This window comes from Cinclus cinclus, chromosome 13, assembly GCF_963662255.1.
Source record: "Cinclus cinclus chromosome 13, bCinCin1.1, whole genome shotgun sequence".
Lineage (NCBI taxonomy): Eukaryota > Metazoa > Chordata > Aves > Passeriformes > Cinclidae > Cinclus > Cinclus cinclus.
The window spans coordinates 1033041-1045327 of NC_085058.1; the positions used below are offsets into that span (position 1 = coordinate 1033041).

Genomic DNA, 12287 nt, shown 5'->3' on the forward strand with positions numbered 1-12287 from the left:
CTGGCAATATTTAAAACAAACAACAGATCACCTTACTCTAATTTTAACGTCAAGTCTTAGATTAGTTGCTTTAAATCTTTCCTTTAAAATCCAAGTTACATGGGGAAGTGGCTGGTGAGAAACATAAGATAAATAAGACAGAACAGAACAAAATAGGTGCTAGAATTCTGTTTCCTGGCAAGTGCATGGTGAACAGAGCCCAGGGGAGAGGACAAATGAAGCTTCAGATTAGTCACATGAAGCACAGCTAAACCATTTCCAAGTGCACAAAACAGGTCTTTCCAAAGCCCCAAAAGCCCCAAGAGCCCTCCAGCCTTTGTACAGCAGGAGAGCTCAACACAGCCCACAGGGACTTGAGCTTCTTCCCCTCCACCGCCCCACACTGCACCATGCCACTGCACACAATCAAAGTACTTGGAAAGAAACAAAATCCAATTCCAGTGCCTTAAATCACAAGCTAAAGGAAACCTTTCACAGGTTTACAGAACATCAGGAGAAAATTTAGTTTTGATAGGCAACAAACCTTTTAAGAAACCCAACCACGTATTAATGAAAACCTAAATTATTTTGTTTTTGAAGAGACAATGAGGTCTCAGCTAATTGTTTCAGTACAAAATGCAAGGATGTTTAAATATAAGACCAATGTAGAATTGTTTCTGATTTGGAGAAAAGTGCAGTGATTAAGAGTTACAGATTAAATGTAAAACAATAGAAGTTATAATTGAAAGGAGAGAGCTTAAACACAACTATGTCAGAAATCAAAGGAGCATACCTCAGAACTAGAAATGTTTAACCATTAGGGCACAGAGATCTGAAAGGAATTTTTTCCCACTTGAAGATATTACAAACCAGCAGAAGCATCCAACGTATGATCTGTACTATACTGGAGCTCAGCCTGGTTCTGTGTAACACCAATCACACAGAAGTGATTGCAGCACAGCGTTTCTAGAAGCCTCTACAATCACATGAACAGCTGCACGGACCAATAAACCTGAAGTTTACAGTAAAACAAGAAGTTTACTTGTCTTTATAAGCCAGCTTGTAATAATGAGTTTTCTAAATGAATGTGGCACAGCTGCAATGCACACTTTATAAAACAAAAAAATGTAGGGAAGCTATAGAGACAAAAAATAAACATGCCATCAGTTACTTGCTTGAAGCTCTTCTTTTTTCTGGGGCTCAACTGGCCAAAAAGGAGTAAATACACTACACCACACAAGAATCATAAGACAAAAGCAGAGATTTGAAACAGACGGTAACATACTCATAAAATCTCTGTCTCATATTATTCTGATTTAAACAATCAGTCTCATCTCAATCAATACAATATACCAAGCAGCAAGGTATGTGGAAAAAAATATTTACTCTAGTTTGGCATGAATACAGCCTGGATAACAGTCTTTTTAAACTCTCCAGCTTCAAGGAAGAAAGAAATAATCCCCTGTAGCACAGCTGCATGCACTCATGTGTGTATTCTTGTATGTTCAAGTCCCTTCCTTAAGCATAATTTGTCAATTTTCAAAGGCAGAATTCATTCTTGCAGGTACGCTAAAACACTTAAATTCCATTTGGATTTCAGTTAAGTTGCTGCTTTTTTTGGAGTAGCCCAGTTGTGTTAGTAAGGCACAGCAGTACACACAAGCATACTGGAACTCAGGGAGTTCATCTGGAGGTGATGAGAAGCCCTGAGTGAGGACTCTCACTGATGTGCAACTGTTTGTGACTGCCTTGCTGGCTGTGCTTTCCTTACTGTTGTGTACCTAACATGGTGCACAGCACCCCACAGGCACTGCACACAGCACCTACAACATCTGCAGGCACACTCTCTGCACCTCCAAAACTGAAAAATTCATCTAAGCAACAGAAAAAGCAAAGGGCTTAGATACAAAGGGAAAACAACAGTGCTGCTCATCATCCCTTACTGCAAAATTCCTCAAAAAGACTTTTTCTGTAGGGATGGAAGGAAAAGTTTACTAATACAGAAATAACTGAGTAATAGCAAGGAACAAGATACTCAAAGGATCCTTAGGCTGAAGTAGGAGTAGCCTAGTCCTCTTTCTGAATAGATAGAATCAATTAAAAAGGCAATTAGAATAAAGATTGGACTGAGTGGCTAAGATGTTAATTAACTTGAAAGAGAATGTTTTTCCTTCCATACTCATCTGCAAGACCACAGGAATTCATAGTACTACCTTCTCTATTAGTCACAGCACATCAAAAGAACAAAGATAAAACTGAAGGGGATTCACCAAACATCCACAGCTGGCACTGCACTGTGCTGGCCATGTGACAAAGGGTGGATAATCCAAAAAAGCTGCAAGCTACACCCTCACCAAACACTGGGACACGGTTCAGTTCTAGGAGATAACCAGGATTCACAAAACAGACATGTCACAAGAGACGAAAGACCATAAAAAGCACTGAGCTGAACAGTCCATCCATTTATCACACCAGTATTTGTAGATATTTTCCCGACCTTGACATTTGAGGAATGTTTCCCTGCAGGTGCACTCTACATTCTCTGACTCTGGCATTCCTTACCAACCAAAACTAGTATATATATCACCCAGCACAAGCAGACAAGCTTGCATTTCTGTGTGCTAACTCCCAAGAAAGTCTTCCAGTACCAAAACACAGGCATTTCTACATGTTGTGACAGTGCTCAGTTTGCAAATGAGCTGCTTGAGCTTCTTTTTAGTTCTGGGCAGATTCACCGCATTCACCCATTTCTCCTCAGTGTTCAGACCTGATAGAAAAGCTTCTTGCTGTAATGAAAGTCTTGATGAAGTCTACTCTTGCACTATTCCTCACTTACGGGGTTTGTGACCAAAGCAATATGGGCCTAAGCAACAGCCCAGGAACCACAATCCATGAGACATATTGTAGCTGAGACCTAATCCAAGATCATTGCCCAGGTTACTTTTAGGACACAGAGGATGTCAAGTACAAAATTGTGTCAGAGTAATGGCAAAGCTAAAAATGTTAACTTGAAAGAATGTGCTACAGATCAGGGAGCTGACAGAGGCTTTCTGACAGATCTTCTAACCCTGAGAATGTCATGATCCATCTGCTGTCACAGTAAAAGCAGCTCTAGTGCATTTCTTTATTTGTTCAACTGTTTCAATGCATGGACAAGGCATCTCTTCCCACATCACTTAAATACTGAAATATTGAAATCTAATGGGTGCTGCCACTGATAGCACCCTTTGCAATTCCAAGAGACTTTAAAAGGCATGAAACCTCTGAGTACTCTGCTCAATGATGAAGCCTTTTAAACCAGAACTCTTACCTTATCCAACAGTATCAAGGCTTCTGTCACTGAGGCATGTCATAACTCAACCTAATTCCTGTTTGCATAGTCCTACATTTTTACAGATACAGCAGACCTGACCTGTGATTCTCAGACAGACTCTGCATCATTCAGATGGAAGTGAGACTTTTTAGTCCCTCCAGCACCTTCTACCAAGGAGCTCACTGGGATTCCCCAGGATGAAGCAGCAACAAAGAGCCACAGAAGATGTGGTTGTTTGGTTCTGCAGATGTGCTGGTGTTCAAAGGATGCAAAGTAAAGCAGTGTCTTCTGAATGCAAGTTCTCCGGGCTCAAGCACATTTTATGGTAAAAGTTCATTGTCAGCTCAAGAATAGAATGTTCCACATAAACTTCTTTCACAATGATTCATTTCTGAAGTCACATGAATGACAACAGAATGCATGTTTCTGATTCACTTAACAGAAAACCTTACTTGTTTCAAAAGAGCAATCCTACAGTTCCAGAAACCAGAATGAAGAGTTATAACCAAGGAAACACTATAACCAAGCCACAAAGCAAGAAAACCTCACACAACACAGAGTAGGTAACAATTATTTTAAATGCTATTTTTAAATGCTCTGTTTTAACATCTGTTATGTAACTGTAAATCATATGCAAGTGCAAACATAGCTCAGCTTAAGAAACTCTAACATTCATCAGGTTAGTATTCACTAGGTAAACAACAGAACTTACCCCTTTTCCTGTGCGATGCTGCCAAATCCAAATCAACATTTCGTCTTCCACTCTATATTAAAAGATTAATAAAAGCCTCATTTCCTCAGGTGGTCATACATGGTACGTAACATTATTTATATTTCACTCCTCACCCATAAAAGTGAGACAATTAACAAATCTGTAATTAGTTCAAACATGTCTTTACCATTAGTGCTTTCTCTTATCAATGATGAATCAATGCACCAGAACACAGTCCTAAACAAATGTACTTCCCATCTAAATTTTCTACTGACAATCCCTAAATACATCATGCTGGTTTACTTACCAGCGAATAACCTTCCTCATCTGATTCTGGCTGAGACAAATCAGATTCACTTCTTGACTTCATCAGTCTGTAGCTTGAGTTGGCATGGATTGAGCGACTTTCTGCTGTAAGACTTTCACTCCTGCTTCAGGTGCGCACACACACAGAAAAAAAAAACAACAGCTGATATTATACAAAGGTATACCCAAATTTAAGAGGTGCCACAGTTTCATTTGGGAGGAGGCTATCACAGAACATCACAAGACCACATTAAAAAGGAAAATAGTGGTCTGATGGTCTCAATTATGTTTATAAAGGGTATTAGTAAACTCTGTTACTTCTTAACAGCCTTACTGGTCAACTGAACAAGTGTCAACCTCAAATGAGTGATTGCTCTAGAGCCTTGGTGACTATTACACAGAGTAAACAGAAACACTTTGAGCTGAGAGACAAGAAACAGAGACAGAGTAAGTGGGTGAAAAATCACTGAACTTATCAAAAACCCACCCATAAAAGGCATCCTAAAGTTGATATGTTGGAGATGAAAGCCACTTTGACAATGACAGAGGCAGCCACCCACGCTTTAAGGACTAGATTTCCAAAAAGAGGCAAAAAGAATAAAAGGGTACTGAATATATATAATTTTCCTCTCCAATATCTTAATATCTTTCCCATCAATATCTTAATTTAAAATATCAAAACAGGACACCTAACAGCAAGTCTTATCCATGCCTAGGATAGGAATTTGTAAAAATCAATCATGAACAACACTTTTGTCATAATAGGCTTTGAATCTTTTTTTTTAAAACATATCCTTTTTTTAACACTACTATATAGGACATAAGTGCAGTTCAAAAAGCCACAAATACAGTAAAAAAAAAATCCACACACAAATTACAGGAAAAATAAACAATTGTTCCAAGTATCTCAATGCTATCCGTACACCTCATGATCTGAACTATTCACCACTAAGCCCAACTTTGAAACTTGGAGTCCACACAAAAACTCTTCAGGTTTAGTTAGCATGGCCAAGGAAAATTGAGAAAAATCACTATTTTCAACAGAATTGTAACAGTGCTGTCAGTAGAAATCTTCTTCTAAAATAACTGCAATAATGCTCAGAGGAAACCTGGGGGTGTTTGTAAAGGAGCAGAGAAGAGTTAATCAGCAGGGTACAGTCAGCAAAGCCCACCTGGTCATTAGCCCGATGCCCTCAGGAGCAGCAGAGGGAGGCTGCTGCAGCTGCCCCTCCTCCCTCGGCTTCTGCAGCTGCTCAATGATAGGGCTCACGCCCAGAATCAGCAGGGCACATCTGTGGATGACAGAGTTGCAGGCAGCAGTGTATACGTCCTGCCCATCTGTCAGATCCGTGCTGATCCTTCTCTCCTGCTGGGACTGAGCAGGGCCATCATCAAGCCTAGGCCCCGTGCCCGAGTTCATTCTATCCCGGTCCCGACTGCGCGCTACTTCACGGGCTGATAGGAAACATTGAAAGATTTCTGTAACATGCAACACAAAGAGAAGATCTTAACTTCTAGACACAGCTACAGAGAATAATATATTCATCTACATATTGGGCCAAAACATGCCCCACTACAAAAAACAACGAATACTTCTCTAACAGTAAAAGATTACAAGAATAATACAGTGCTATAAGAGAGGTCATGCAAACAAGTTAAATGAAGCATTTACACAACATCAATTTTAAAATTAAGCACAATGCACTTTGACAGAACATCAAAACTCTTTCAGTGTCTTACTGCAACCCAACTCCTGTCTGAATAGCATCAAAGAGGAAGAGATTATTTCATGTTTGCCTTTTAGCAGATGTATATAAAATAATGCTTGTGTAACTCTGTATTGCAGACACCAGAGCATCTGCAATTTAATACTGGAACAGTTTCAGGCATTCATTAGCTTCAGGCAGTTCAATGAACATCCTATCAAATTTCTTAGCCTACACTTTACTTAATTCTGCTGTAGTCTAAAGGGTCAGATTATTCTAAAGAGTATGTGTGAGACACTTTCTCATCTATGTCCAAAGAACTCAAGTTCTCTTGATTTAATAGTTTTAATTTGAAAGATTCAGGTCTCCTTTGGAAAGGCAAAGGTAAAACTAAATACTTCCTTTACCGATATGAATAGAACTCCCCATGTCAGGCTCAGCACCCCTTAAGAACACAAGTGAGAGTCTTCTCATCATCTTCCTGCTTATCTGTGCATGTAACAGTACTGTCTGGCTGGATCCTTCTGGATACATTTCCTTTATTGTACCCAGAAGCCATGTCCAGGTGGAATTTGACAGCTCTGCAGCTCTGCTGCACTGCACTGTCCATGGACTGTCCCATCCTATAAAACTAAAGGTGTAACACGCATTATGGTCAATAAGGTCCCAAAGAGAAATGCAGGAGTCCTAACAGGAAACTGTCAGCAAAACAAGAGATGACAGCAGAGACTGGAAAAAGATTAACATTCTAACAGTACTGAGAGCAACAATATTTGGAAAAGAAAAAGAAAACTGTGCAGCTAATGAAAATATCTCAAGTCAGCCAATTTAATTTTTTAAGCTACATGCATTCTACAAAAGTGTTCCAAGGCTAACACAAATGCTGTCTTGAAGAACACTCAATTCACAACAGCGAAAAAAGCCAACCTTGCGTGACTGACTGTTGCTTTACTGAAACTGCAAAAATTAAGGATTCAGTACCCCATCCAGCTAGACTGCAAGCCCCAATCAGTGTAACAATAGTTTGTGAAATTCACCTTCTTCAAGCTATCTTCTGAAGAATTAAACAAGATGTTTAGAAAGCCGGGGAGAAAACATGGCAAATAGTGTAAAAAATACCAAACTCTGACTAAAACCTCCACATTTTTAAGAGCAGAGATATCAAAAGACAGAAGTGAATTCCAACACAGTCCATTATTATCAACAGTTCAGGGTAACATTACCCTTCAAAGCTCATTACATAATATAATAACACATACAAACACAGCCAAAATTCTGTACCTAAATACTGATGAAATCTCAGAGATCTAATGACAAGAACTTCAGAGAAAACAAAATGAAGCCAAGTAGTTTTGTAGAGAGTGCACATAGAAGTGCTGGAATATGTCAGATGCCCTGAATTGCAGTGAACTCTCTTAGTTTTCACATTCCTTTGTATCTAAAAGCTTTCCTGAACCATAAAAAACCACTACATCATTGTATAAAAATAAACTTCTCAAAATGTTCGTGCAGACAGATCTTCATTAATCTTTTAAATAGTTTTCAATTTTACCTCAGAGAGAAAAAGACACTGTCCTTCCAAAGGACATGGCATTATTGACACACATAAGCAGTACTTACTACCAGCCGTCATAATTTCATGTTCTCTTTCCTCCTCTTCATCTTCTTGTTCTGGGTGTCCTTCCTCCCTGTCACGTTCTGCCTGTTCCTCCATTTCTGCTTCTTCATCAATTGTACGAGTAAAAGAATGTTCTTGAGTATCAGCATCAGCAGATTCTTGGTTATCTAGCATCTTGATTTAAAAAAATACACACATGAAGTGAAATTAATTTGCACCAAAATGAAAGATGAATGTTCAAGGACACAGGTATTTAATAAGAGGTTTCTTCCTATCAAAACATACTTCTGATAGAGTGTGAAATAAACAACAAATACAGTTGTTTACATTTAAGGCTTTACATACTTAAGTTGGAAAATGTAATTTTTCTTTTGTAACTGTGACCCAGACGATCTGCAGAAGAATGTCTCTTTGTAATGCTTAGACACTACAGTCAAACTTTGGCACTTCAGCACCAAAGCCTTAAAAACCATAAGCCTGGGTATAGTCTGCAAAAGCAAACCAGGTACTTTTTCCCAATGGCATTGAATCAGAAGCAACCAGTCTACTATATATATCAGATTTTCTGTATTGCATCTGTAACTTTGAGGATTTCTGGGAGTAACAGAACTTACTGCATGCACAGCCAATGCTTTCTGAAGTGCTGAGTCTCTTGCAGCTATGTTAGCCCCTACCCTGAGAAAGGAAGTGGGCAAGACACACATTCCTGTAATATTAATCAGAAGCAGGAGACATACCTACACTGTTTTCAAGAGCACCACTACTGCTTTACAATAGAGCGAAAAAGCCTCTTAATCCTGATGTTACAACAGAATTTTCTTCATTAAAATTAACTTGTTTATTGACTGTAAACCACAATTAAAAATCCCATCAGAGAAACCTGCTTTAAGGACCACTTTGTATTGCCAAACAGGCCCCAACCCTGCAATTCACTGAGTGCTTCCATCATTAATGCTGATGTGGCTTAATAAAGTTTTTCAGAAGCTGCCAGTTTCAGGCCTAGTGCTCTCATATCAGACATTCACATAGGGCTGACAAGGATAAGTTGTCCTAAAGTAATGCTAGGACTAAGAAGATAATGTGGCCAATGAAGGAAAGAAGAAGGGGTAGGCAAGGAAGGGGAAGAGAGAGGTTCAGAGATCAGAGGCCCAGGTAATGCAGGTAGATTCAGGAATGGCAGCCAGACAAAGCTGTGGCCTGCCCAGGACAGCTAAGCCATCTACAGCTAAGCTGTAGGGCTCCTATGGCCCAGCATTCTAGAGATGGGGAGAGGGAAAACCAGGCTCGAGGCTGGCCTTGGGACAAAAGATGCCATCATCTTATGCTAAATAATTTGCTTTAATTGATTTATATCACATACTCCAGATTAATGGACTACTAATTACACCCTGTCCATTTTCATTTGGAAACTCATTAAGGCTTTTCAATGGGATAGAAAAAAATACTGGCAATTAGGTAACATTTTCTTACTAGCCAGTACAGGCAGCAGAACTGCAGAGAGATGCAGAACCTTACCCATCTGTCTCTGGAAGATGACCTGGTCTGAATAAGCTCCATGTTCTTGCAAGCAAGCAAGCGACTCCGGACTTTATACACACAGCGGTAAACTTCTGCCAAAGCCTTGCCAGGCTGGTACCTGCACAAAATCACACCCAAGCCACAAAACAATCACACAAACTTCCTTTCAAAAAGTCCAGCTGAACTTCTAAAAGCAGCTTCAAGTTACTTGCCTGCTCTCACCACAAGCTTGACTAAGTAAACTCGTATGCTTCAGAAGAGCTGCAAGGACAAATCTGGACACGGTGTCTAGGAGTGATTCATTACTTAAAGTTGCAGTATCCCAATCTGAAAATATAAACGATTCATCAAGACTGGCTACTGCTCCCAAAAACATTTGTTTTTTCAATGTTGTATTCAGTATCTTGAGCCATTTAAGTCCCTTTTTTTTTTAAGAAACTGACTTTTTGATTTCAAAAACTCTTCCCCACTTAAAAAAGAAACATTAGGAAAATAACATTGCTCCACTATGAAATAACTGAACTACCAAGCAAACCTTCACAAAGCACCATAATTTTCCACAGGGAAATATAAAATTACTGTCCTCCTTCTTTACAAATACATTTATAATACATTTGTCTGTTGCATGTTATCTATAAATTCTTGTGAACTGCTGTAGGAATGACAAAACGTACCTGGCCAGAGTCAGGTCTAGTCTAACACACCTGCTCCTCAGCAAGTTCCATGACTTTGCCTGTGATGCCATGCTGACATGACCACACAAATTTCAGCCAGCTGCACAGAGCAGACCCATATCAACTTCTAAGGAACCCAGCTCCACAGCCTAAATTATACAGATCAGTCCATCCAACTGAGATTTTGCAAACTGGAACTCCCACTTCTGGGGAATACTGTAACAGAACTCCCTGTGTTGTTCTCAACAGGCACACAATAAATACCATTTGCTCTTTTCTTCATTTGCCTCAGCTCGGCCAGAGCTACAGAACATTATCTCTGGATACAGCAGTTACAGTACAATCACAATGTTCAGTGGATCTCACTAAAAGGAACCTGGGAAGCTTGAGCAGGAAACCAAGATTTTAGGCAATAAGCATGAAAAACTATTACTGCTGTAAGACCAGCCTCCCAGGGACTTGAAAAACAAAAAGATGAGTTACCCCTTCATTCCATTCCTAACATATTTTGCAAGTTACTTTGCCTTCCCCCATCTCCTCCCCTTTAATTTTTCTTTTTAATTGTAAGTTTCACCCTGCTCTACTCAGAAAACAGAATAAACAACAACTGAGTAAGCAAACAAGAGTTTCTTCTTACCAGTTCAGAGGGGAAAAACAACACAGAGCTACATGTTTGCCAAGCACTTAAATCAGTGTCAAAAGTAAGTAACAGAAAAAGCAAAAGAAAGATCACAAAACATAGTAATAAATTAAGTTTATCATGTAGAATTAAAACTCCTTGCCAAAGAAAACACAGGATTATGCTAGGAGCATAGCTGGAGCATCAAACTTGCTTTCAACACCTCACCTTTACTGACAGCATAGTCCTGCATGCTGATCCAGAGGCTCCTTGCTGGCTCTTTTGTACAACCCAAGGCCAAATCAACATAGACTGTGATCTCTGGTCTCAGCTTATAATCAAAGGGCTTCTGCTCCTCGTTTCCAGACAGGGCCACTTCTAACAAGGAGCTCATGCATTTGTCTAACAGAAGGGAAATACCAAAGAAATTAAACTCTGAAAATTTTGAGGATTACACCATCTATCTAAAAACTTTTCATCTTACTCTTAGTTTAAAAAAAAAAAAAGTCATAACATTATCATTAAAAAAAAAAAAGGTCATGTCATTGTCCTTCCACAAATTCACCTTACATAGGGGAGTGACCTAAAGACAACCTACATAAAACCTATGGAAATTTAGAAGCATTATCCAACTCTTCTTCAAGAGCATAAATCTGTATCATTAGTTCTAACTCAACTGCACAGCTTACACTTGCAACTACTGCCTGGACCCATTTCAAAAAACCCTGTCTCATAAGTCTTGAAGTAACCTACTCAGAACTAGAGAGAGGAGGAGATGGGAACTAAGAGGAAAAAGGCACAAAGAAGCAAGTGCCCAATTCAGATAGGAAGAGATGACTGGAACACCATTGCTGAGCTGTTGATAATTCTGGTAGATCGCAAAGAATGAAGTTTGCTATTAATAGTATTGTTTCTAATTAATAAAAAAAATAGTTTAGCAAGTAGAATAAAATAGTAGAGATTTTCCAATAATTAATATGAAAAATTGCCTTCCTGGAGTGCCTGTTAAATGCTGACCATCTAAGAGTAACACGCTTCCAATTAACTGTGTGAAGTCTGTAGTCTTTCACTGAGAAATTGCGATTTTTTTTTTTCTCCTGAACACATTTCCAAGACCCTTTATAAACTACATCATAATCTTAAATATAATTTTGGAATTTTCAGTATTACAACACAAACAGACAAGAATGCTGAAAGACAAACCCTAAGTGCAGAGCCTTATTCAAAGACCATCAGAAATTCCACCCCTGACACATTTACACGGAGCACCAGGCAGTGGCACTGAGCAGCTCACCCAAATGAGGAATGTCCATCTCCACCCCATCGCTGAACAGAGGGGTTTTGAGCCAGTAGGCCGTGTCCTGCTCCTCGGAGGACACAGCAGGTCCCTGCAGCATCCCCCCGAGGCAGCGGCCGATGAGCAGCGCCACCGTCCTCTCCAGGTCCACCAGCCACACCCACGACTGCGCTGGCTGCGGCAGGGGCACGCCCACAGGCTCCACCAGCTCAGCGCCACCTGCAATAGTCATTGCCAGGTTAGGCACCCGTGGCCAGTGGAACAAACAATTCCACAACTCCACAGCTTATGGCAGATCTTGTTAACATTTCCCAGTTAATGGCGGATTTGCCCCTCAATCGGCAACCTTTCGACTGAAGAAACAGCAGCTGGGACAAACCCACCGCTGAACACTGAAACTACAGCACAGCAGAGGCCACCACCATTCCTGGCACAGCTGTTCATTAAGTAAAAGTTCTTTTAAACTCTGCCCAAGAACCTTCTTTGTCTAATACACATTCTTCTGTGTTCTGATAAACATGTATAGATTAAGGATACGACTGGAA

At 39.8% G+C, this 12287-nt stretch overlaps 1 protein-coding gene across 9 annotated transcripts in view; it reads right to left on the reverse strand.

Moving 5' to 3' along the window:
- Nucleotides 1-12287, reverse strand: part of HERC1 (HECT and RLD domain containing E3 ubiquitin protein ligase family member 1) — an 83498-nt gene that overhangs the window by 42263 nt on the left and 28948 nt on the right. For 6 of the 9 annotated variants that reach the window (XM_062501620.1, XM_062501613.1, XM_062501616.1 and 3 more), the window contains 8 exons: nt 11740-11961; nt 10674-10847; nt 9365-9479; nt 9150-9270; nt 7637-7808; nt 5483-5789; nt 4312-4435; nt 4005-4056 (listed from right to left, as the gene is read on the reverse strand). In XM_062501620.1, the coding sequence (XP_062357604.1) occupies nt 4005-4056; nt 4312-4435; nt 5483-5789; nt 7637-7808; nt 9150-9270; nt 9365-9479; nt 10674-10847; nt 11740-11961 (1287 nt within the window). The remainder of the gene's footprint in view (nt 1-4004; nt 4057-4311; nt 4436-5482; nt 5790-7636; nt 7809-9149; nt 9271-9364; nt 9480-10673; nt 10848-11739; nt 11962-12287) is intronic. The other 3 variants (XM_062501619.1, XM_062501611.1, XM_062501617.1) reach the window with 2 other exon arrangements.